A 25,147-nucleotide genomic window follows, 5' to 3' on the forward strand; every position below is an offset into this window, starting at 1 on the left:
AGGCTGCCCTACTGATGTACCTCTAATACCATGATAGAGGGGAAAGGTTTTGTTTAAACCTCTCTGTGGGAGAAGACATGATGGTAGTAACAACAATAATAACAGCAGGAGGGCACATCTACTTCCCAAATTGCAAATGCAGTGACAAGACTATGATCACAGTCTTTTCACAGCAGGGATCTGTGCCTGTTTCTTACCTGTCCCTGCCAGGGAGCAGCTCTCAGCAATGTTGCTCCCCTGGAAGCAAACTATCCTGCTAAACTCAAGTTTGGGAAAACAAATTATGTGATGTTTTCATGCTTGATCCTAGGCTGGACTCTGTGACCCTGGATACTGCAAATGCAAATGTTATAGATCTTTCTTCAGTACCAGATGTGGAATTCTGTGAATGTCCTCAAAGTTACACAGGAATATCCTGTGAGGTAACCTCTTACAGTGTTTTATGTATGCAAAATTATCTCCTACCTTAAAAGAGCTAGGTTTTAAAGGCAGGCTGCCTTTAATTATACTGCCATAAAAATATGTGTTCTGTGATGAAATGCTGTCTACTATACTGTACACAGTGCTGTAGATATTTTTTTCCAGACACACAAAATGGGATTTTAAACTTATTTCTTGAATTCTATTTGGTGGCACTAAAATATGATGATACACTTCAGAACGTCAGTGTTGCAGAGGGAGCAGCTGTAAAAGCTCTGCAAAGTTGTTTTGATCTTACCTTACTCACTAAAAGCACTTTTCCTGGATTTGAATTGTTTTCAGTTTATTTCTGTTTTATGTCATTAAGTTTATAGAGGCAGTAAAGAATCTTAGCACGGAGGAATGCTAGCCTTTGGAAGATACCACAAGGGTCAAATGTGTCTCACAAGGTGGTGTCTTATATATCTGTGAGTAAAAGATTAGGGAGGCAGAGCACCATCTGCAGAATAACAGGAATGATTTTTAGAAATAATTTTGCTATGAAACCTTATGCCATAGCATCATTTAATGTAATGATTCTGCAGAGGAGGTAGAACATCTGTTTTTTATTGTCCCATAATAAAGAACTTCACATATTCAACTGCACAAAACTTAGCTTACATGCCTTTAGGGGACAAAGGGCTGAATCAAAGTTTTAGGGAGTTAATTGTCATCCCCTTTATCCAGTGCAAGTAAAAAACAACCACCAGAAAAAAGCTGCAGTGACATCAATAGTGTTGAAAGAGCATTCAGTTACCACAATGTGAATGGGTCAGATGGTGGGTGGTCGGAAGCGGGCTCTTTGAAAATGTTTTGATGTGTACTTTTAACACAACATAATGCTACTGCTTTTTCCTTGTGGTTTCTTTTCAGTCCTGTCTCCCCGGGTACTATCGTGTGGATGGAATACTCTTCGGAGGTATTTGTCAGCCCTGCAAGTGCAATGGCCATGCAACTGAGTGTGATATTCATGGTGTTTGCTTTGTAAGTGTTTTGTGTTTTAAGCACCTATTTAGGAATTAGGAGAGCATTTTGGCTGTGGGAGACAAGTTTACAGTGTATGTAAATTTCAATCTATGTGTACCGAGTATTTATTTTTCTTGCTTTTTATTGTTTATTTCAGAATATGTTCAGGGGGTCCATAAAGTGTTCTCCAATAAAGAGTTTCTTTCAGTTTATAATTTCAAGTGGGGAATAATCAAAACTAAAATAAAAATGTCACCATACACTGGCTGATAAAAACCTTAACTTTGCTTGCTGAATGTGACAATAAAACTTCTCCTGAAAGGAACAAAATTAAGCAGTGTTTTGGGGGAATACCAGTTTTCGGATATATGTTCATCCTGCATGACTGACATCAGCAGAAATTACACATTACCTTCTGAAGAGAGAATGTAGCTCTCAAGATCGCTCCTGAAATTTAAAGGACACAGAAATAAAGTAGCTGAATACCTGTAAGAAATTTATAAGAAGTTTGTTACTCTAAATGTGTGCAACATGCAAAATATATTTAAGCTTGTGTATAAGTAATGTGGCTGATTTCATAGTGTAAAGAATATTCTAAAATGTAGGAAAGAAACAATGAAGATGTGTTGTTACAACTCAGAAAAAAAACCCCACTTAATTTCAAAGTTCTACTTCATTCTTCATGTCTTGACAAATGGCTTCCTTGAATGTTATACTGCATGCAGAAGCAGACTCCTACAGGAATCCCTCAGGGGCTGGAAAACCATCAAGAGTAAGTAAGAGAAGATTTTTTCCATGTCTCACAGGCTTGTCAACACAACACGACAGGACCTTTCTGTGATCAGTGCTTGCCTGGCTTCTATGGAAATCCATCCCAAGGGACTTCTGAGGACTGCCAGCCCTGTGCGTGTCCTCTGAGTTCTGCTGCAAACAAGTAAGCTGCTCATGTGAGATTTTCTTTTGCATCTTCAACAAAATCAGAAAGTGAGATAAAGAAAAAATGACATGAAATCTAATGGAGAGAGAGAAGGCTTCTCTCTCTCTCAATAAGGTATATTGAAACAGTTTTTTCCAGGTAGACAAATGTATAGACTAAGCTAAAACAGGCTCAGTGAACTTGTACAATTTGTACATGAAGTAATACTTTGAGCTAGCCTTGAACTTGGCAGCAAAATCACTGTTATCTTTCATGTTGTTTCAGAAAACAATAGAAGGACAGAAGTGTTGCATGTGAAAAAGAGTTCAGTACAGAAATTGAACAGATTTGCTAGAAAGAGGGCCAGGTTTTTAGGAAGTTTTAGAATCTTGCTTTCCTTTAAAAGAAAAAAAAACAAACCTCAAGAATCTTGAGGTTTTAAAATGATAAATTTATTTTTGACATATTCTAATGTTTATACCATTCATGTTAATCTAGAAAAATCTGCAAGTACATGATTATATAGATAGGTGCATGGGCTTGAAGAGTGGATATTGAATGTAGAAGTCTTGTGATTCCATGTATTCATAGTGACTGCCATAACTATTGTTGATAGTTTCAGTCCTACTTGCCAACTGAGTGAAGAAGGTGGAATTGTCTGTGACAAATGTCTTCCAGGTTATACTGGTTCTCAGTGTGAAAGGTATGTACACTAGCTTAAATATCTATATCATTGCCAGCACTAACTGTTCATCATCCTACTAGCCTTGAATTGTTCGTACCACATTTACAGTATATTCCTAATAAAATTTTCCTTCCCATTTTGTCTTTGCTTGTAATACAGAGACATTTCAGATAAAAATTTAATAGGAAATACTCCATTGGGTAGGCAGTGTTTTACATGGCTGTATTCCAACTGATAAAGTTTTTAATCTCTGGTGCAGGTGTGCTAATGGTTACTATGGAAATCCACTAGTGCCTGGACAATCATGTGCTCCTTGTGAATGCAGTGGCAATGTAAACCCTCAAGAAGATGGCCACTGTGATACCTTCACAGGGCAATGCCTGAAATGTCTGGGGAATACAGCAGGTCACTACTGTGAAAAGTGTGCTGATGGGTATTATGGGGATGCAGTGATTGAGAAAAACTGTCGTGGTAAGCTATTATTATTACTCTCAAAATTTAAAGAACACAAAAATGAAGTCTACGTGTAGCAGAATAGATGAGGAGCTATGCAACTTTGCTGAAAATGTTAACCCTCAAGTTGTGAGTTTGCAAATACAGGTTGAGAACTATGGGATTGGGAAGGAATATTCTATGCTAGGGACTGACTCTTCGTATTCCTGAAACTTGCTGGCTTGCTTGACACTGTTCTTCCAGTGACCTGTAGGCATTTCCTACTTCTGAATGTTATATATAGGGCTGGAAGAAATAAACTTTTCAAATGGATGTGTTTACAGAGGCTTGGGGTTTTTTTATCTTTTAGCCCAAGTATGAGGTACAGATATTACTGTAGCATATTAACATCTGTGGGATATAAACAGGTGAAACACATATTGTATACCAAATTTGGAATTCTGTATAATAAAGCATATAGATAGACATTAATAAAGTTTCTTAATTTGGTTTCTTTTTTTCTAAACATAAGCCTGTGCATGCCATGTGAATGGTTCCCTTTCGACCACTTGTCATCATGAAACAGGCTTCTGTCAGTGCAAATCAAATGTGATTGGAGAAAGATGTGATAAGTGCTTGGTAAGCAAATATTCACCTGTTCTTCTTCTGTATTGGCCTTCCTGTTTATCTGTAGATACTGATTAGAGCACACATGCTGTTCCAGAAAGAATAGTGGCAAATGTGTTCAGGGGAGGGGGGACCTGTTACTGGAGTGGAGATCAAAGGTTTGTCTGCATGGGCTTTTGGAGTTACAAATTGCTCTGCCTGTGCTCTTTGCAGATGTGAAGCTATGTAGTTGACTTAGCATCCTTCTGACTAGGGCTGTTCAGGCTAGTCCCGTGCTCACTGGCAGTGTGCTGCCATGTTGGCTTACCAAAAAACCAGACAGAACGCTGCTAGCAGACCTGAAGGGATCCTAGCACTGTGGTTCTGCAAAATGAAGTCTAAGTGGGAATATCTGAAGAATGTAATTGGTGATAATAAATACATCATGGCTGAATGCCAAAAAAGGTTTCAGTTAAAAGACAGGCAGGCCTATTATAAGAACAAGTAGATATTTACTGGTGATACAAAACAGCAGTTTTCAGCCTTTGCTGTGTGTAGAACTGCCTCAGAGACCAGAGCAGGAAATTTGTACCCTGTTACAATCTTTGTGTCAGCCCAGCAGAATGCCTTTCAATCCACATGTACCATGGGTCAATGACCCTGCTCTGTTCTGGTCTTTCATTCACATTCACAAAAATCTCTGCTTGGTCAGTACAGTAAAATTTCCTGGGACTTGAAAACATAAATCTCATTAATGAAATTAGAGGACCACAAGAGCATTTCAATATTCACATCTTTACCCAAATGCATACGCATATGGCTGGGAATAGCGAAGAGATAAGGCCAGGGAATCCTCCCACAGCAGTCACACACTGCTGACAAATGTTCATGCAGGGCAGACAGCAGAGAAAGTAAACCAGAGAAAATAAGAGTGCATATTGTATTGTTTTCAAAAATTTTTGAAATATGGATCAAATGTATTTACTTCCTGTCCAACAGAATGGTTATTATGGCCTGCTTACTGGGCTTGGCTGCATTCCCTGCAACTGTAGTAAATTTGGCTCAGTCTCCGAAGACTGCAATCATCAGGGACAGTGTCACTGTGTACCAGGAGTGGCTGGGGAAAAGTGTGATCGTTGTGCTCATGGCTTTCATATGTTCCAGGATGGTGGCTGCACACGTAAGCTCTGATCCATGATCCTTTCAGGGTTTGTCTGGAATTTCTTTCATCAATATATTTTATGTTAAACTCTGGCAAAGGTCAGTTGTTCCTATGACTGTGGAAAAATCTGTAGAATGGTCTCTCTTTGATTAAGCTAGGGAACAAAATATTTCTTTGCTTATTGCGTGATTCCTTGTAAAAGGTGGTAACTATGAAATAACAACTCATAAAGGTTGTATGAGAGAAATTACATCCTGAGTAGCTCCTTCATCTCTTTTTTTGGTACAAAACCTTTTATACCTTTAGGCAGAATAGAACCTTCTATTTTTTCTGCAATCGTAAAAGCTAAGAGCTATTACTCTTACAGATTTTTACCTTGCTTTTTTTCATTTATTTCTTAAAAAAATATATATTATAGTTTTATAAGATGTCATTAATTGTATTTTCCCATCATCATGTGTACAATTTTTCATCATGATACAGGGGAAAATGTTAATCCAAATTGAGGTTGTACCATCAAAAAACCTAATTTATCTTGTTAATAAGATATCCTTTTCAAGAGTATAGCTAAAGGAATGCCTACCTTTTCTCCAACCTGACAGAAACATTTTTCTCATGCCTCAAAGAGTACAGGAATATGATCTGCAGTGAGACTATGTGAAAGAATTATGTTTTGGAATATATATACTGTGTCTTTATTAAGAATCAAAGATCCTTTAAGTACTTTTAACTATTTCAGTCTTGAAAATTTTGTAAATGTTATTAAAACAATAAAACCATTTTTCTGAACTTCTCATTTTTAGCAAGTATTGTATTGCATTTCTAAATAGATGAGTGCTTCATGCAGGAGTTAGTTATTAAAAAATAGTTATCCATCCCTATTATTCACTAATTGGTTCTTGAAAAGTACTAATTCCTGAGATTAATCCTTGCACCTGCTTGAGAACATTACCATATCTCCTGATGAGTTTTGTATCCTTAATAATAGATTTTTTTCCTACAAACTTACTCTTCTCCACAGTAATTTCATTTAGCTTTGTTGATTCGCCTGTGGGAATGTCACACTGATTTTTAAACCACCAAACAGGCTATGTTAAGAAGAAATAATGAGCTCTCAATAAAAAGATGAGATGTCGCTGTGGTCATAATTTGTTTCTCAGTGATTAGGGGTGACAAGGAATTTCTAGCAGAATGGATAAACAGTTCTGCATACTTAAGAAAAGTAAGACTATCAATCAGTGGTCTCTGTAGCTAAAGCAAGGATAAAGTTAATTACTTGGTCCTATTTCTCTTGCAGCCTGTGACTGTGCTCATACTCAGAACCACTGTAATGCTGATACTGGCCAATGCATTTGTCCCCCTCACACTCGGGGACCAAAATGTGAACTCTGTGAAGAAAATCACTGGGGACTCTCTCCTAAGTTTGGCTGCAAGGTATGTTAGGCTGGACAAAAGGCCATGGCTGTTAAGAACAATTTTTCTTATACTAATGTCAGAATTGGAGTCTTGTTTTGAGAACCTTCATGTTTATTCTCTGTCTCAAAGTGTTAGGGCAACATGCTTACATTAAAAAAAATCAGACTGTAAAGTTGACGAACCTTCCGAGGAAGCTGTGTTTGAAAATAATGATCAGAGTGTCTATTCTGAATAGGTGCATAGATCATATTAAAATTTTGAAGAGTGTATTCTTACTTTCAGTTGCTTAGTGATACTAAACCAGATTCATAGCGACAATTAGCAACAGGGAACATAGTTTCCATGCTAATCAAGGAGTGACAGTATGGTTTTAAGAACAATGAAATTTAGCTTATCTGGGAAGTCACTGCATGTTTTTGTTCTAAATATTTAAAATTAAAATGGTATAAGGTAACTCCCATTATGTCAGCTTAATATTTATGATTAAGCAGTAAAATGCCAACTCAGTGCAGATCTAAGGAGTAGGAACCTTTTACGCAATTAGGTTCACGCACTAAATTCCTGACAGATAATGGCATTGGGCCTATATTTTATAAATGGTGAGACCTTAAAAAGCCTCAGAATTACATGAATGTAATGGGTAATTTCAACTGAGAAACCACAAATATAATCAACTTGACAAGGTCTGTCATTATATGCAGTAAGTACTTGACAAGTACAAGTATCAGCCATATTGTTTTCTTTTTTCTCTCTTTAATTTTTTAAACTAAGGGTGATAAAACAGTTCTGTAATATCTCTTCAGAGTTTACATTCTTAGTGATTTAAAGAAACTTACTTGGCAGACAGTCTTTAATCCACTGCTTTGTCAGCTACCAGCTACTGTCATTCTTACCCTGATGTTCTGCAAATAAAATGTGCTGGTCCCTGTGTATTTCCCTTGAAGTATTCCTTTCATGGGTTGATTCCACAGCACTTGTCAATGATCAAGTTGAATTAAAATATGTAACTGCTCACTTTCACTAAGTTGTTTAGCATTCCTGTTGGTTACAGCATTGTAGTATTTAACACAAATTAAGGTATTTTAGTTACTTTCTTTATGAAATAAACAATACTGTGATCTGCAGGTGACATCCCAACAGAGGCTCCCCTGTGCTGAATAGTCAGCTGTGGCAGGTTGAGATCCAGTGCAATGTCTACTGGCAAACCCTGGAAAGGCTCTTGCATGCTCTCTACATGGGTGAAATGGGAGAGATGCTATCAGAGACCCAGCTTTTGCAACACAGACTTCATTAGTGGGATGCTTCATCTGGCTCCATTTCTTGCTGTTTTCTTGGTATTTAGCATCTAGATCTGGGTGTGTTGATGGAGCAGAGCTATGGTCATATTTTGCTTACAAACTTTTTCAAGTCACAGTTAATTGTACCCTGGAGTCCTTATTTGTCTTTATCACGTACATATCACATAGAGATCAAAGTACATGCAAATTATTTCTATTATTATGATTCCTAAAATAGGGTTTAATATTCAGAGCTGACTTGTTTGGTCATAAAGTGTATTAGACTAGGCAGTGTAGTACCTAGTGTTTGCTGCTAGAGTAAAAACTGCTTAATACAAGTAATACTGATGGTGAGCAGCAAACTTGTGAAGAATGCTAGAGGGTACATAGCAATGCTAAAAGATTTTGTGGGTCTTTGTGTAGAGTGGTTTACAAAGTAAGGCTTTGCATCTCAAATGATCTGATGGTGAGGAAAGGAGACTCAGGGAAAATGCTTATAGTCAGGTGATGATAGGTGGAATGTACTTTCTGCCTGCACTGTTAGAAATAACTACAGAGCAAAATTGGACTTGTTAGGTAATGACAGATATGAAATAAAGACTGAAGATTAGATCCAATGTGCTTCAAAAAAGAATGACAAGTTAGGTACATCCACTTTGCATATTTGTAATAACTGGTTCATATTACTGATTACATAATGGATGTTGGGCTCTGGCAGAGAACAGTATTCCTTTAGTACTGAGCTGCAATGCATGCTGACCTTCTCACCTTTGGATGTAATGAGATTCTTGGTTCCTTATCAAATAGCAAATGAAGCTTGAGCAAGATGTAGACAATATTAATGCTTCTTGGAATCTTAAAAGAATGTCAGTATTAAGATTTTTCTTTCTGTCATATTCATAAAATGACTATACTTATAGATTTATTTCGTTCAACAATTGTATTAATACTACTTTAATTGCTGTACTTAATAAATAGTATTTTAAATAAAATCTTCAGATTTTTATTTTTTTTTTCCCTGGAATGGGTTCCTTAAGTCCTTTGATTCCCAACCCAGATTTGGATCAACAGTGCTTCTGACTTTTAGCCATCCATGTTTTACTGGAAATGCAGCTCTTTGCTCAAATACAAACCAAACAAACAACACCTTTTCTATGTGGAAGTTCTTCCTTTTTATTATTGTATAGTCACTGCTGACAAACGTTGATTTTTAAGAGCTGCTCTAATTCTACTGTGCTGTTTCTGTTGTAACAAAATTGTTTTTAAAGATCTACTATTTATGAACAATTATTCTTTTCATCTAAGGCTTGCAACTGCAGCAACACTGGTTCAGCCAGTCTCCAGTGTGATGTCTTGACGGGTCAATGCCAGTGCAAAGTTGAATATGGAGGACAAGACTGTTCCAGGTGTGCATTCGGCTACAGGGACTACCCAGACTGTGTTGCCTGTGACTGTGATTTGAGTGGAACCAAAGCAGAGATGTGTGATGACACTGAAGAACTTTGTGGTTGTGAAGAAGAAACTGGCATCTGTACTTGCAAGGTACTGGGGCAGTCTACATCCCTTCTTTGAGACGTTTTTGAGTACACTTATATCACCCCTTAAGGGTTTTCTGTGCCAGTGCTGAACAGGTCATATTATTAGTCAGCAGGGTTAAAACCTGCAAGATGATGTTCCCCATTTTGGACAGACATAACACTGTCTGCTGTAGGCAGAAGAGATAGCAACATTACCAACATGGCATTGTTATTTCTGTTCTCAGAAATTCCTATTATAATACTAGACAATTTGTCTCTCCTACCCCCCTTTCTTTTGTTTTATTCAGTCTAATTTTATTTCCAGGTTTGGGTCAAAAAATTATGATGTCACAGTCCTGTAGTTTTCTCCTAGACAGAATTTATGGAATTTGATGTGCATGTGTGTTAAGACTTCAGGATCAAGACCCATTGTATGCTTAACGAGAGAAGGTCATTTGTAGCTGACTGATGCTGAATTGTTGCTAAGTTTACAAAACAGTCACTCTGCATCTGATAGAAAAATGGCTGGTGGCTTGTACAGGATTTGGCATATTTCACAACTGTGGTCTCAGTGAAGTCCTAAATTCAAATTGCATTTGTTCAGTGTAGGATCCATGTATGTATTCTGTATGAAGTAAATTTCTGTAACCATACAATTCTTGTAGTACATTCAGAGTCCTGTTATTTGTGGATTAGTATTGTGAGGTAGAAATGAATAAAAATGCATTTGTCTTGCTTTTCCTTTTGCTCCTAGACTTCTGTCTGCTTCTTTTTGAATAGGACAAAGCACTGGCCATGATTTCTGGGACAGAATGTTTTTTAAATGTTGTTAAGTAGTTGTTAAGTATATGGGAATAGTGCTAGTGACTTCAGTGCAACTGTATTTCTCCATATGATGTAAATGCCTTCTGATACTAAGAACAACATTGTATGAGCCATTTTTAATGGTATATATTTTATGTTTTATTTTCCTACTTGCTTTTTTCTACAGTTACGTTTTTGCCTTGCAGATAGTTCCAGTAGTAATAGCTCAGGACTCAGCTGCTATTTAAAAGTGGTTTTTTGTTGTTTTTTTTTTCCCCTCAGTACACATAAAACATTGGAGATGAATGAACCATCTGTAATAGATAAAAATATTCTGATACAGTGAGGAATACAAAGAAGATGTTTCTACATCAAGCTACAAGAAATTATTCCTTGATAGAGTCTAAGAATACATAGCTGCAGGAGTTTTTCTGTCTTGAATGGAAATGTTTAGCTGCTAATTTTTGCTAGAAATTCAAATAGTTTAGTTTTAGTGTTCTGGGGTTGTTTTTTGTTTGTTTGAATTTTTTTTTTTTAAACAGCATTGAAAAATAATTGAAAAAATAATGTATTGCATAGTAAAACAAAATAGATACAATAATTGACTTCCTGTTTATGTAATTTACATAGCAACTAGCTTTTCTTCTGAAAAGAAACATCTTTCATTCAGCTAGCAAAGTAACATGAGTGTGCTGTTATGTTCTCTTTATTTCCTCCAGGAAAATGTGTTTGGTCTACAGTGCAGTGAGTGTAAACCTGGAACTTTTGCTTTGTCTGCCAATAATGCACTAGGTTGTACTCCATGCTTCTGTTCTGGGATGTCCACACTTTGTTCAGAACTAGAAGACCATGTGAGAATTCCTGTAAGTAAAGTAACATAAATACATAGACACTGGTGTTATCCTTATGTTAGGTACCACACTGGTGTGCCTAAGATTGTATAGATTTCATGAATTGGGCTGAATGTAATAGGTTACTTATGGGGGCAGTGGCATACGGCAGAACAAAAAAAGTAAGTAAATGATAAATGATCATAGTCTTATTTCTGAAACCTGTGTTTCACTCTTCGCTTTTAACAAAAATAAGTATCGAACATGTTTCCTGAGTTTATTGTTGGGGAATTTATTACTCTCAGAAGGACTGTTGACTATCTCAAAACAGACTGTTAACAACATATTACACGGAGATAGAATATTTTTTTTTTTTAAACAAATGTTTTGCTCCTTGTGTTGCAGATAACTTTAACTCCAGATCAGTCCATTCTGCATGTAGTAGCTCAAAGTAACCTGACTGGAACAGTGGAAGGAGTATTTTCACAATATCCTGATGTTTTACTGGATGCTACCATAGTCAGAAAATACTTAAATACAGAAACATTTTACTGGAGGTTACCAGAGCAGTTTCAGGGAGACCAGGTAAGATGATGATTTCTTTATTGTCTAATAGTCACTCCTTTATTGTATAATAGTCACTTTTCTTGGCTTAGTTCTATTCTTGTAGCTCATAATATTATAAATGTTCAGTGGCCGAACTTATTTATTGCAAGCACAAACAATATGTTTACATTACCCTTTCCTAATGAGATTTTTCTTGACCCTGTAAATTGGTAACACCCGTGTTTAATCAACATGTTACTCTTCAGAGATCATATAGGGGGAAACAGTGATGTATTCAAATTTAATTTAGAAACCTGAAAGAGTTTTCAACCTCGATGCTAGATACATATTTTGGAATCTCCATTGCTTAGGAATTAAATGAAAAGTTGGGTGCACACCTTGAAAGGGCCTAAAAGAAGAAACTATGAAATATACATTTAACCTTGGTGTAGAAACTGCTGAGTTGAAGTCAGTTTTCATGTTTTATTGCCAATTCTTCGAAGAACTGTCAGTTTTCAAGTCTTCCGATGATGTTAAAATATTTTCAGCTAGTAGCTCTAACCTTGGAAGAAAAAATAGTAATAATGTTTTATCCAAACAGCTTATGGCCTATGGAGGGAAGCTGAGATACACTGTTGCTTTTTATGCTTTGGATGGCTTTGGACCCTCAAATTTTGAGCCACAGGTTCTAATGAAAGGAGGTCACACCAGCAAGCTGGTCATCTATGTAGACATTCCTTCTCCAGAAAATGGAGTAAGAACTGACAAGGAGATAGAAATGAAGGAGGTAAGCCAAAACATTGGTGTGGAAATACTTCCTTCTGTGAGCTTCCTGTAAGAACTGGGTGTGGAAGTTGACTGCATTGAAGGAGAGGAGAAATGATGTAAGACCAGGTCTCATTCTTATACAGAGCAAGATTTTGGATTTTCTGGGACCTAGAGTTTAGATAGAATCACTGTGACTACATTTCTGAAAAAACACATAAGGAGGAACCTTTTGTGTAACATCATTACCTTAAAGTGAGCTTGAACACTCATGGTTTTAATGAGTTATGTTTCCCTAGGATTCTTGGAAGTATTTTAACTCTGTGTCTGATGAGCCTGTCTTACGTTCTGACTTCATGTCTGTGCTAAGCAATGTTGAATACATCCTTATCAAGGCAGCTTATGGCCAAGGACTACAGCAAAGCAGGTAAAGCAATCTCTGTTTGCATTTACTTATTCTATTGCATTTACTGTAATTTAACCTAGAAGTAGTCCCAACTGAGCTACACAGTAAAGATTTAGCTCATACTAGAGAAATGTCCAATTTCCTATTTACAACTTTTGTTCTTCCTCTGATAAGAAAACATTTATGACTTTTAATGGCAGCAGAATCCCTCTTTTAATTCTTTCGGTGAAACACTGTTTCTGCTGCTTCGTTTGATAGAAAGCCCATAAAGAAGCACAGAGCCTTACAAGCTAATGCACTGTTCTGCAGGATGTGTGTTATAGTTAGATACTTTCTAAATTATTTCTTTTCCATCTTTTTATAAGTATTGAAATTTTTTGAGTACTGATTTTTTTATGTATTTTTTTTTTCAATTGAAACTCATGTTCCCCCGAGTTTTTGGGTTTGTACCAATCTAGGTCTCTCCTGTAGCTTTATGCGCTCTGGGCAGTGGTAGTAAAATATTTCTAACTCAGAAAGGTAGCATTTTATCTGCCATTTTGAACAGAACTAGGTTATTAATGAGAAGGAGGAGATGGGATATGGTCATCACATCTGTCAGTGTGGCAATTAACAAGACAAACAGAGATGGATTCAGTGAAAACCCGATATCTGAATTGTCGTCACAGCTGTGAAGAAGTGTGGTTCCACCTCAAGATTTGGGATGATTTTTGATTCACATGTCCTCAACTATGTTTTTGCTAACGCTGTCCAAAAATGTGTAGGACAAACTAGATGTATTTCTTTCTGTCTAGTGTTTCTGAGGCAGAAATACGTATTCTTGTGTCGTGGGCTTGTTAAGTTAGGCAGACCAATGGGAATCAGCCTTTATTACTTTGAAATACTTATGATTTGTTCATTGTAGATCCTGAAATTTCATAAATAAGTAAAGAACCTTCAGATTTTATTGAGATATTTGCATGGGGAAAAGTGGACCATGAGAGATTATGTATGGCAGCCCTGACCTTAAAACATAAAAATGTTTGAATCTCAGTTTTGGTGCAAGAACTTCTCTAGATGTTCACACTCTCTTCTGCATATAACTTGTAGAATTGCAAATATCTCAATGGAAATTGCAGTGAAGTTTGAAGAAATGCATCTAGGCAGAGGAAGAGCTCGTCTTGTAGAGCAATGTAGATGTCCTGCTGGTTATGCTGGATTGTCCTGTCAGGTACAGAAGCCCTGAATCCTTTTTGTATGTCTAACAGTGAGATAATTTAAACAGTTAGTTAAATGGCTTTTTAAATTGTTTGTAACTGTTGGTAGCTGTGATCATATATTTGTTTTGTTTTACTCCCGTTACAAATAGAGCTGTGCTCCAGGATACTATAGGGGAAAGCATACAGAACTTGGTGTAAAAGAGCTTCACACTCTGATAGCACCATGTGTGCCATGTCAATGCCACAACCACAGTGATGCCTGTGATCCTGAAACTGGAAAGTGCTTGGTATGTAAAATTTATACATTGTTTTATTGGCTTTACCTGAGCACCCAATAGTGGTAACCTGCAGAAGGAGTTTCTGGGAAAACTGTATGGCTATAGTATTTGTTAAGGAATTTTCCCTCCAACTCTGAAAACTGGAAAATCTGAGTAGTATTTCCCTTTGGGTCAATTCAGGAAAATTATCAAACTTTTTGGGCACTAACATCTTCAAAATAATTAATTATTTTAGCTTTGGTTGTACTTCAAAAGTAAGTAAGTTATGTATCAGTTCAGTTTATCTGTTTCTCTGTGAGACTTTTTGGCTTCTGTCCTTCATCTGGCCAAGATCTGCTTAGTCACACAAAAAAGAAGTAAAGGAAGCAGTAAGCCATACCACACCACAGACTAGGTCAAAGTCAGATTCTTTGCCTGTCAGGAAGAGACTCCTCTGTGCAGCTTTAACTGCAGCTTTTTAAACTCCAAGAGACTAAATTAGTATAAGTATATACTTTGGCCAAGTTAATTTGCTCATTTCTTTTATTTTATCCCAAACGTTGCAAAGAGGGGACACATCTGACTTACACATTGCTTCTTTCTTGTGGGCTGACAGCCCTGTGGACAGCAAATTTTCAGCTAAGCACGTAAGGCACATTAAGTCTGTATTCTGGTATGGCTTATTATTCTTTCCTAAAGTTTTTTTTCAGTTGCTTTGTTTTTCCAGGAGTGAGTTGATTAGTTCAGAGTCAGCATCTGCTGAATTTATTCTTGAAGTCAATTTTTAAAGTGAGTTTCCTTTGTCCTTCAGGCTTTTGTAAACCATTCTTTCACTTTCATATTTGTCCTAAAGTATGTATCTCATGATTAAGAATTGTGATTCTCATTTCTACAAGGCTAAAACACATAGGTCTTTCACACTAGTGAATACTAGTCGTTCTCAGACAAGTCTCCTACGTGTTGAGATTACTACTTAGATGTTACTGACTGAGTAGCGTAGGCAAAAGAAATGGTTTTCACCTCTGATTTCTGCTCCCCATACAATAGGGGGCTGCATTGCTACTGCTTACACTCTTCAACTAACCTGCAAAATATACACACTAGCAAGAATATGAATAAAAAAATAGAAAAAAAGGAGAAACTGAATTTTATTCACTTAGGCGCTTAGTTAAATTATGTTTATAATAACACTTTAGTGGTTTAATATTAATAGCACTGGTCATTGATAACTAATGTTGACAAATTAAACTGTGATTCTAACGATGGCTGGTCCTTGGTTTATAGCATTCACATGCATTTACTGAAATATTGAAAGTTATATTTTTCCTTCAGGTAATCTGTTTAATTTTTCTATCAGTTGCCTTCTTTTCTTTTTTTTTTTTCCTTTTAGGATGTTCTGCTTTGTACTGTGATTTCCTGGCCTGAATTGGATTAATAGGAAAAATATATAAACCTTAATGAAAATTTAGAACAGAAATTAGGTCAGCCTGCCTGAGGGAGTGTTCATATAGGAGAAAATATGCTGGCATTCTGCTTGTTTTTGCATAGAAGGCTCCTGCACTCAGAGAATGCTGACCAAATGGGTAGTGACATTTAGAGTTGATTGTTGGAAACTGTATACATTTATTGATTGGAGGGAAGATAAAGTTCCTCTTGTTTGTTGTTGTTTTAAATTGTCTGAATTCCTTTTTGTGTATCAGAACTGCAGAGATAATACAGTTGGTGATTACTGCAGTGCTTGTGCCTCAGGCTACTATGGGAAAGTAATTGGATTTGTGAACGACTGCTCTCTTTGTGCCTGTCCCAGAGCCAACCCTGTTAGGTAACCAGAACTTATTAAATCCAATGTACATTTTAGTATTCTGGATTTCTTGTGCTGTATGTCCCACCTTCTACTCCTACCATGCTATGACAACAGGAGTTACCATTACATGTCCTTAATTTTTAGACATTTGAAAACTACCTATTTTAATAAATGTAGCTTATATTCTGAGTTGTTCACAGCTAGTGGTAACTGTGTGAGGTTTTAAAATAAAAAGATTAACTGATAGATAATTTTTTTTTTCACTAGGAGTAGATCAGCCACATCAAAGAATGTTTTACAGATAGTGAAGTTGCTCTGACATGTGTTAAGTTCAAATGTGGGTGTCTTCATTCAGAAAACAATGCTTTTGTGTTTAGAAAGTTTCGGGTCATCTCCAGTCAAAGCAGGAGCTTTTCATGAGATCAGTCCTAGGGGAAGAACAAGTAATCTTCTGTTTGAAATTTATGTATCTCTATGTTTGGTAGAGAAAGAGTTAACCTCCTATTTTGAAAATAAAAGTGCTGTGCAGCCTGATTTTTTTTTTTTTTTGTCCAGAAGCTTGAAAAAGCGTATTTGTTGTTTGCTTTTGGATAATTGAATTAGCGTAAGAGTCTAGCAACTCTGATGTCTCATGCAAATCTCAGATATATGCTATAGCATGTATCATGCAGCATCCATTTTTCATTGTCTTGTCTTTTAATAGGAAGGGCATAAGGTGCTTTAGCATGTTGAACAGTAATGGAGTCACTTTGGGAAAGCAAAATTTTTAATAAATTATTTAAAGTACAAATTCTAGAGCAGTGCATCAGATTGAGCAGAGGATGCTGTTGCTTACAAGATTTAACCTGTGGCTGAATGTATTCTCTGTCTTTGTATGGTCTTCCATTCATGTGCTAGCAGGTATTTGTTTATCCTTCCTCCAGTTTTAGTCCCACTTGTGTCCTGAAAGGTGTTCAGGATTACCACTGTGATGCTTGTCTCCCAGGATATGAAGGACAGTACTGCGAAAGGTAAGTTACACATGGTGTACCTATTTATTCCCAGGTTCCAAGGACAATTTGATTAACATGAGTCACAAATCCATGAGCTGGAATGGGATGTATCCACGAGTGCTGAAGGAGCTGGCACATGTTACTGCTAAGCCACTCTCCGTCACATTTAAAAGGTCGTGAAGAACAGGAGAGGTGCCCAAGGATTGGAGGAAAGCCAGTGTCACTCCAGTCTTCAAAAAGGGCAAGAAACTTTGGGGGATGGGAGATGGTCTCTAACTTTACCTATTTTCCCCCAGTGTTCATAAATAAATATATGAATGAGTGCTCAAGAACTTAGAATGATTTGTTAATTACTGTTACAGAAGCCATTAATTAAAAAACTATCAGTCATTCTCAAAGATAGGTGTAACATCTAATTTAATGTGAATATCCTGATGTTTTGTGTCCCATTTCTCCCTGTGTAGGTGCTCCCTTGGCTATTACGGTGACCCTCAGCTTCCTGGTGGCAGCTGCCATCCATGTCAGTGCAATCCAAGTGGCTCTGTTCATGTTAATTGTGATCGAGTGACTGGCCAGTGCCTCTGTAAGCAAGGTGTGACAGGACAGCTGTGTGAGGAGTGTGAACCGAGACATCTTCTTGTGGAAGACGAGTGTGTTTGTAGGTGGTTTTTAAACTGTTTACTTTCCCAGCAGGCTTCGGTCTGTTCAAGTTGTATTTATGTGCACATGATTATTCACTGAATGTTTTTATGATGTCAGGCCTTATTCTTTCTATGAAAAGAAAGAAATCTTAACAACCTATATTTTGAGGTTTGAGCTATATAATCTCCAGAGGTCCCTTCCAACCTCAACCATACTGTGAACACAGAAAAATACAACAGAGATCATAACATCAGGCAAGCAGTTAATCCTTAAAATGTCTTATTTAGTGTTACAGACAAGTTTAAGGAAAGATAGTTTTAATACTTTTTTTTCTGTCTGTAGCATACCTTTATTTATTTGCAAATGTTGAATTCCTATGTCATTGACCTTTTGGATGTGAGGTTGCCATAATAAGTTATCCCAGGTATGTAGGCATTCTCTACCAATAATTAATAATGTGGTTCCTTATGAGAGGGTGGAGAGCAGAAAGACACAGTAAGTACAGTAATTTGCTTTTACAGTTAAATAGGAGTTAGAACTCAGGTTTTGGTTTGTGTAAAAGAGCCAAAAACGAACAACCAAGGAATAAATGGAATTACACCATATAGACTTGAGTTTCCTGTCTTCCTAACCTGTTTGAGTGTCAGTGGCATCACTGTGGATTTATAGCAGTATAGCTAAATAGGCTCAATATGCTTATAATACAGCAAGGAGCTCAGTAGCAAGCACGATCAATAAGTCTTGAATGTGTGCTAACCTAAGGAGAGTATGTTTGGAATAGGTTCCCTCTTGGGGCAAGAAGGGGAGGGCAATATTCAGAATTATTATACTTAATCACTCAACTCAAAAGGTGAAAGTATATACTGCATAAATCAAAATAAATTTCATTATTTGGTGCTTTTTGTTAATACTAAGATTGCTTCCTCCTCTTAAAATGTTTTCTTTAGCTTGTGATGACAACTGCACAGGGGTTTTGTTAAACACTTTGGATGATCTCAACAAGGCCATATTTTCACTGAACCTCACTGGTGTTGCCCATGTGCCCTATGGGGCATTGTCACTACTGGAGAACACAACAAAACATCTGAAGGTAAAACAAACACAGAAATAGTAGAACTACTTAGTCACAACTTTAAAGCAAAATTTGAAGCCACTCATGTATGCCAGTAGGTTAACAGAAGCCATACTGAAGTTCATGGCTTGAATGTGTGTATGTGTTAAGTGTTACAAGATTAAGACCATAACGTTTGGTATAGAAATACACCTTAAGTTACTTAGCTGCCTATATTACTTTATTTTCATTTGTTGAACTAGCATTTAAATAAATGGATGAATATATTTTTCAGTCGGCACTGTGATTATTGAATGTGCTATATGTATGTGCTTCATCTGGATTATGTGCATCCCAAAGATTGGCCCACACCTACTGAAAGCAAGGAGATTAATTTTCAGCAGTGAAATAGAAACCACAGGACTTGTCTTTTCCCTTTTTGGTCCCTTTGCTAAAGGGCTGCCAAGGCATAAATCTTGAGGCTGTTCCCCTGGAGTCCTCCTCTAGAGTGGTAGACTGCTTCTCCACTAGCCAGTGTGCCTGGGATGCAGCAGTTTGCTTTTGTTTTGGTTGTTAGGCAGTTCAAGTGCTCTACCCTGTCCCCCATTTCAGGACACAATGTTTCAGTGCTGGACACTTCAGGTTGCTTGTAGCAAACTTTCTTCCTAGCTCTTCTCCTTAAACAAAGCATGAAATACCATATTACAGAGCTGGAGATATACAAAAGCCGCCTTCCTACTTCATGACCACTAAAATACTCGCATTTGTCAAGAAGGATCTGCTCAGCAATAAGTCAAGCAAGTCAAGCTCTAAGACAGAAACAAAGCTGTCTACCTTCTTTGTATTTCACCATATCAAAACAATTTCAAATTAACGTGAGTTTCTCATGCTGCTGAATTTAGCAAATTAAGAGTTTGAATTAAGTCTTTTTCTGTTTAAGATGTAAGGCACACTGAATTCCAAACAATGTACTTCAAAATGTGAATAATTACAATATCTGAAGGCAAACGTCATTAAATTACATGTTTATGATTCAGCTGTGATACTCTTATCCTTAAGTTTATGTTGCCAAGTTTTTAGTTACAAAGCTTCGGTTATGCTTCCTTTCCGTTATGTCATAAGGCGTAAACATATTGAATTATTTTAATACTATAAGGATACAATTGACTTGATTTCTGTAAATGTGTTTGTTTAGAAGCTTTTATTTAGCACTTTAATTATAAATCAAAGTCAAGTTTTTTCTTTAGTACATGAACTCTTTCATATTAAAATCAAATGAAAGTAAGCCATCACTCTCTTGGAAGTTGGGTGCTAAAAATGACATAAGCCCATGTGATTATGATGTTATTTCTGTTTATGTACAACCACGATGTTCTTAAACAACTTAATATTGAGAGAAAGTTGGTATTCTTGTGATTTTTCTGTTTGGAAGCAGGTATTCCTCTCTTTCCGGGTAATCAAAGATTACCTTCCCTTTTGCTTTGCTCTGAAGTAACTGTAGCTGGAGGCCAGAAAAAACCCAAGTTTATTTATGTGAATTGCAGATCTTCCCTGAAGGGCTGTCCTCTGCACTGTACTGTGTCTGCCTCATGCTGGTTGTTCAGGAACGGCAGTGATTCCTTCTTTCTATGCATTAGATGTGGGTCTTTAAATAATGAGAAAGTTACTGATCAGATTGTTTACTACTCATTGCTTCTTTATCTCCAGTCCATCTGAGGGCTTCAGTAGTTCTGTTTTTCTGGTTAAAGTCTCCTGCTTTACTCCTCCTGACATACCTAGACATACTTGCTGTCCCATTCTGGGTTTTTGAACTGGGCTTTTAAGAAACCTTGCTGTGCTTTATCCCAGGAGGCTCAAGAGCTTCAGCTTCTGTTTCTCTTCACTTGTTCTTTCCTCATGCTGAGGAACAGACTTTGAAATATCCATTTGGCACAAGGATGTTCAATAATCCTGTGTTACTTCTTTAAAAAGTTAGGCAAAATGATACTTATTATGGTATTTACAGTGGTTGGCTCTGAAACATCTGAAATCTAAAAATAACCTTTCCCAGACTTGCTGTCTTTGTAAAAAATGCCTTAAATGTCTTTGCATCTTTAGAGAAATGGTATTCTGTTGCAGACCTTGGCTGTATCAAATATGATACACTTAGATACATTGGCTTGTTTATTGGCATATAGAGCAGTTTTGAAGTGACCTTGGAGCCAAATACAGCCTATTACTTTCTCTTATTGGTGAGGGGATCTGCAGGGCTGCTTGTGTTACCCTATTGTATCTGAAAGACCAAAATCCTGAACTCCTGAGTGCCATGCACTGTGTTTTGAGATGGCAACACAAACATCTCCAGGGTCGTCCTCACAGATACACTCTGGATGCCACTGTTTTGACCACACCAGCTGCTGAAGCAGTAGCAGGTGTGGGACTGGATGAAAGCATTTAATTATATGGGCCTTGGAACTTCTCAAAGTGGCTGATTTGGGCAGCTCAGACTGTGGTGAAATTGAGAATGAGGAAAGCAGAAATTATGCTTCCATCTTATTAGTTGAATGAAAGTATGACATGGCTGGACCCTTGCTTTCTTATTTAAAGAAACACACTGTTGCAATAACTGTGATTACTTCATGTCATCTTATATGATTTGCAAATCGTTAATTTAAAACATAAATTGTCTAAGAAGTGTGAATTTTTATTTTCTTCCCGTAAGTTTTCTGGACACACAACAAAGTCATAAAATTCCAGTGTGCTGTTTCTTCTTGTTTCTTATAGGGGTCTATAGTTCCTAGAGAAGATCTCACTTATTCAATAGCTACAGCAAAAGAAAGTCTTCTGAGTTTATCAGAAGGAGTTGATCACCTGCACAAAGAGGTAGGTGCTGGCTTCTTTATCTTAGCCTTTGTGGAGAAATCATAGAATCATAGAATAGTTTGGGTTGGAATGGACCTTAAGATCATCTAATTCAAACCCCCCTGCCATGAGCAGGGACACCACACACTAAACTATGTCACCCAAGGCTCTGTCCAACCTGGCCTTGAACACCGCCAGGGTTGGAGCATTCACAACTTCCTTGGGCAACCTATTCCAGTGCCTCACCACCCTCACTGTGAAGAATTTCTTCCTTATATCTAATCTCAACTTCCCCTGTTTAAGTTTAAATCCTTTGAGATTTCATAGCATGATACATAAATGCCACAGAGCTGTTCAGAAATGATTTTAAATCTATAAAATTCAATGACCTAAAACTGGAAACAGTGAGATACTTCTCACTGGTCCTAATATGTGGAGCTTTTTCAAAATTATATCATAGGTGGATATTCACCAAAAAGTCTTTGATACCTATAGTATGATTTTAGCAGAAATAAATCTGTTGAAAATGCACCTGAAAGATAGACAAGATGTGTATTCTTTATTCAGTTTTAACACACACACACACAAAAATACAGATAAAAAATACAGGTAGGAAATGGACAATAGTACTTCAGCCATTAGATCTCTTTTGCTGACCATATATACCTGTAATTTTCTGACATTGTATTATAATCTAACTAGGTACTTGCACTAACAGTGTTGCTACTGCTAATTGTGGTCTATTCAGAAGAATGATTTTCTTAACATACATTAGTTGTAGCTAAAAAAAAAAGTGCTGTTTACATTTTTAAAGAACTAGCTCTGGTGATTATGATCTTGTTGATTATGAAAATAATTGATAACGTAATTCTTCACTGATATCAGAGGCTGGAACCTTCAATATGATTAAGGCATCTGCAAGCATGGAAGCATCAGAGATTTATGAATCATCTAGGTATATCCTATCAAAAAAATGTTTCCTCTCACAAAGTATTCTTGATATTGGGGGAAAAAGTGTAAAAAGCATAGAAAAATATATATATTGATCAGTGGTTTAGCACTGTCAAATATCTCTGATTTTATTCTAGTCATCCAGATTTTTGAAAAAAGCTTGGCAGCTTAACAGAATAACTCAAGCAACCAGGAATAAAAGTCAAGAACTGACTGGATTTATTGACACAGTACATACAACCATCAAAGGTATCCTGCTTTTAAGATATTTCCACTTTAAAGCATTTAGAAGTGTATATTTCCTTCACAACTCTTAAAGAACTGTTTACACGGAAACTGCTGCAGTTTGCGTAGGGGATTCACATACAGTCTTTTTTTAATGGTATGACTAAATTGTTTACTCTCCTACTTAGTACTTGCTGAAGTTGCTATGTCACTAAATGAAACACTCGGCCTGGATCTCCCGCTGTCCAGTGCTGCATCTCAGAGCCTGCAGGATGATATTTCTTCCCTTTTGGATGCACTGCGCAAGAAAGATTTTGTTCAACAGCACCATAATGCTACCAGAGCTCTAAAGTAAGTCTGTTCTACTGAAAACTTTATTTCATTTATGTCTAAAATATACAATACTGCTTTTTTGAGAGATATCTGGAGAAACATTATGCCATAATAAGAGGCAGTGTGATGGAAAACAAGCCCAGGTGGAGCTATATGAACTCTGAATTTGGAGTTACATGATTTGATGATATTTTGGCATCCCACATGATAGTAATATAACCAAAATCTGTTCATTTGGATGTGATACAAAATTCCCTTGCAATAGTGAAAAGGCTCACTGGTTTCAGTTTGTTTCAGATCTGTCCCTCGTACACATCTCCTTATTGCTTTTGGCTAAGAGGCATCATAGAACTGTCTCAGTCAATTGCAAGCCCAGGGCATGTCAAGTTTGCTGAAGGACATGATGATTTATTGTCACTGGAATATGCATCACATCACAGATTTGCAATTGAAACCAAGGCATTTGTTTCAGTATTCTTAGCCACTCTTCAGGATTGTATTCCGTTGTCTTGATTTGTCCCCAGTTAAAGGCTATTATTTTAAAGTGGATTTTATATTCATTATGAGTTCTTATTACTAGACTTGGCAACATGAAATATTGACTGCTTCAACAGTCAGCAAGATTGTTGTTCCAGCTTCAGAAATACTAAGTATTGCCTTAGCCCACCAAAAGCTGCAAGAATGCTAATACTGGCTTTAAGGGACAAAAGTTTAGACCAGGGTGGAATATTTCTGAAAATTTGACTTTTCTCATTAAGTGCCTTGGATTAGGCAGGATAGAATGTTTGTGTTGGTAGCATGTCAGATTTTGTTCAACAGACTCCGGTGTTTGTCCTTGTGCAAATATTAAATTGTATAGAAGTTAAATGGACTAGAAATATGATTTAATCTGGTATTTATTACTAACTTGAAATAGTGGTGTTTTTTCACTTACAAAAATGTCGCAAAATGTCCTGTTGCATAGTAACATAATAATCTGATTTTCAACATCAGCTTTTGAGTTGTTATACAATGCGTTTGTAAATTAATCTTTTCAATTACAGGCTCTGTCAAAAGTTCTGAAAGTTCTCTGAAAATTGTCCATTGACAGATTGAAGAAGAGAGTTAATAAGATTTGTAAGATTGTTTACTTTGCAGAATTTATAATGCAATGCAGCTGTAAACCCAAAATAGATTTAAATAAGCAGCTTGCTAGTCAATTTTTCATGGAGCAGAAGTTACCACATGGCTCACAGTGGGCTGAGCTTTTGATGGCATACTGTTAAGCAACATTTGTAACAGGTCTCTGCACATTTGCCACACAAGGCAAAGTTTCCAAACAATTTGGAATATAACCTTTTTACACTGTGCAGAAACAGAAGTCCTTAGTGTCTTATAAAATAGTTTCATTCTTGTAACTTTTTTAAGGCTATGGCTTCTGAGTGCAAAGACTGAATTACTAGGTTTAGCAAATGCACATCTGCTATTCAGTAAGAAAGATGGAATGTGTTTTGCTATGTATAATAGACAAATAAACTAGGTTTCTTTTGCTTTGGCTGAAGTTCTGTGTGATTTGAAAAGAGATTAAAAGGGACAAACATTTATGTAAAAGTATAGTTACAGAAGTTGCAGTGTGCAGCATACGAAGAAACAAAGGAAGACTTTCAGGATCATTTTCAGTTCAATTCCTTCAATATTGGAAAGTGTTCAATCAGAGATGCAAGTATTCCCAAATAGAACAGCTGAAGTGATTAACAATTGACAAATGATTGCTTATTTCAGTGTTCATTTTATAAGGCTATTTATTTTTATTTGCCATTTAAACTTTTCAGGACTCTTGGGTATATGTCCTTCACATCTGGTTACTTATTTCTTTCCAGTGACAATCCTAATAATTGATATTTTGACCCCACATTCAAAATCTGAATCACTAGAATTAATATATAGAGTGGTGCCATAGGAAAGTTTCACAGAGATTTGGATGTAGGAGGATGTCCCAGATTAAATCCAAGCAAACATGATTTGTACTAATCCCTTTCCCCTGTAGTCACATACATATATACAAAATTTATGAACTGCATTCCTG

The 25,147-nt window shown here is 36.7% G+C and overlaps 1 protein-coding gene across 1 annotated transcript in view; it reads left to right on the top strand.

Moving 5' to 3' along the window:
* Positions 1 to 25,147, top strand: part of LOC104413661 (laminin subunit alpha-1-like) — a gene marked incomplete at its 5' end in the record, with an annotated part of 70,360 nt that overhangs the window by 15,851 nt on the left and 29,362 nt on the right. Inside the window, 22 exon segments of the mRNA XM_010024724.1 lie at positions 311 to 422; positions 1,333 to 1,443; positions 2,232 to 2,359; positions 2,958 to 3,044; positions 3,286 to 3,497; positions 3,991 to 4,097; positions 5,064 to 5,244; positions 6,524 to 6,660; positions 9,225 to 9,461; positions 10,960 to 11,103; positions 11,476 to 11,655; positions 12,218 to 12,403; positions 12,681 to 12,808; positions 13,877 to 13,997; positions 14,136 to 14,273; positions 15,944 to 16,065; positions 16,971 to 17,057; positions 17,504 to 17,697; positions 18,629 to 18,771; positions 21,496 to 21,594; positions 22,662 to 22,773; positions 22,938 to 23,100. Of these exon segments, the coding sequence (XP_010023026.1) occupies positions 311 to 422; positions 1,333 to 1,443; positions 2,232 to 2,359; positions 2,958 to 3,044; positions 3,286 to 3,497; positions 3,991 to 4,097; positions 5,064 to 5,244; positions 6,524 to 6,660; positions 9,225 to 9,461; positions 10,960 to 11,103; positions 11,476 to 11,655; positions 12,218 to 12,403; positions 12,681 to 12,808; positions 13,877 to 13,997; positions 14,136 to 14,273; positions 15,944 to 16,065; positions 16,971 to 17,057; positions 17,504 to 17,697; positions 18,629 to 18,771; positions 21,496 to 21,594; positions 22,662 to 22,773; positions 22,938 to 23,100 (3,129 nt within the window).

This window comes from Nestor notabilis, unplaced genomic scaffold (assembly GCF_000696875.1).
Source record: "Nestor notabilis isolate BGI_N333 unplaced genomic scaffold, ASM69687v1 scaffold1802, whole genome shotgun sequence".
NCBI classification, from domain to species: domain Eukaryota; kingdom Metazoa; phylum Chordata; class Aves; order Psittaciformes; family Psittacidae; genus Nestor; species Nestor notabilis.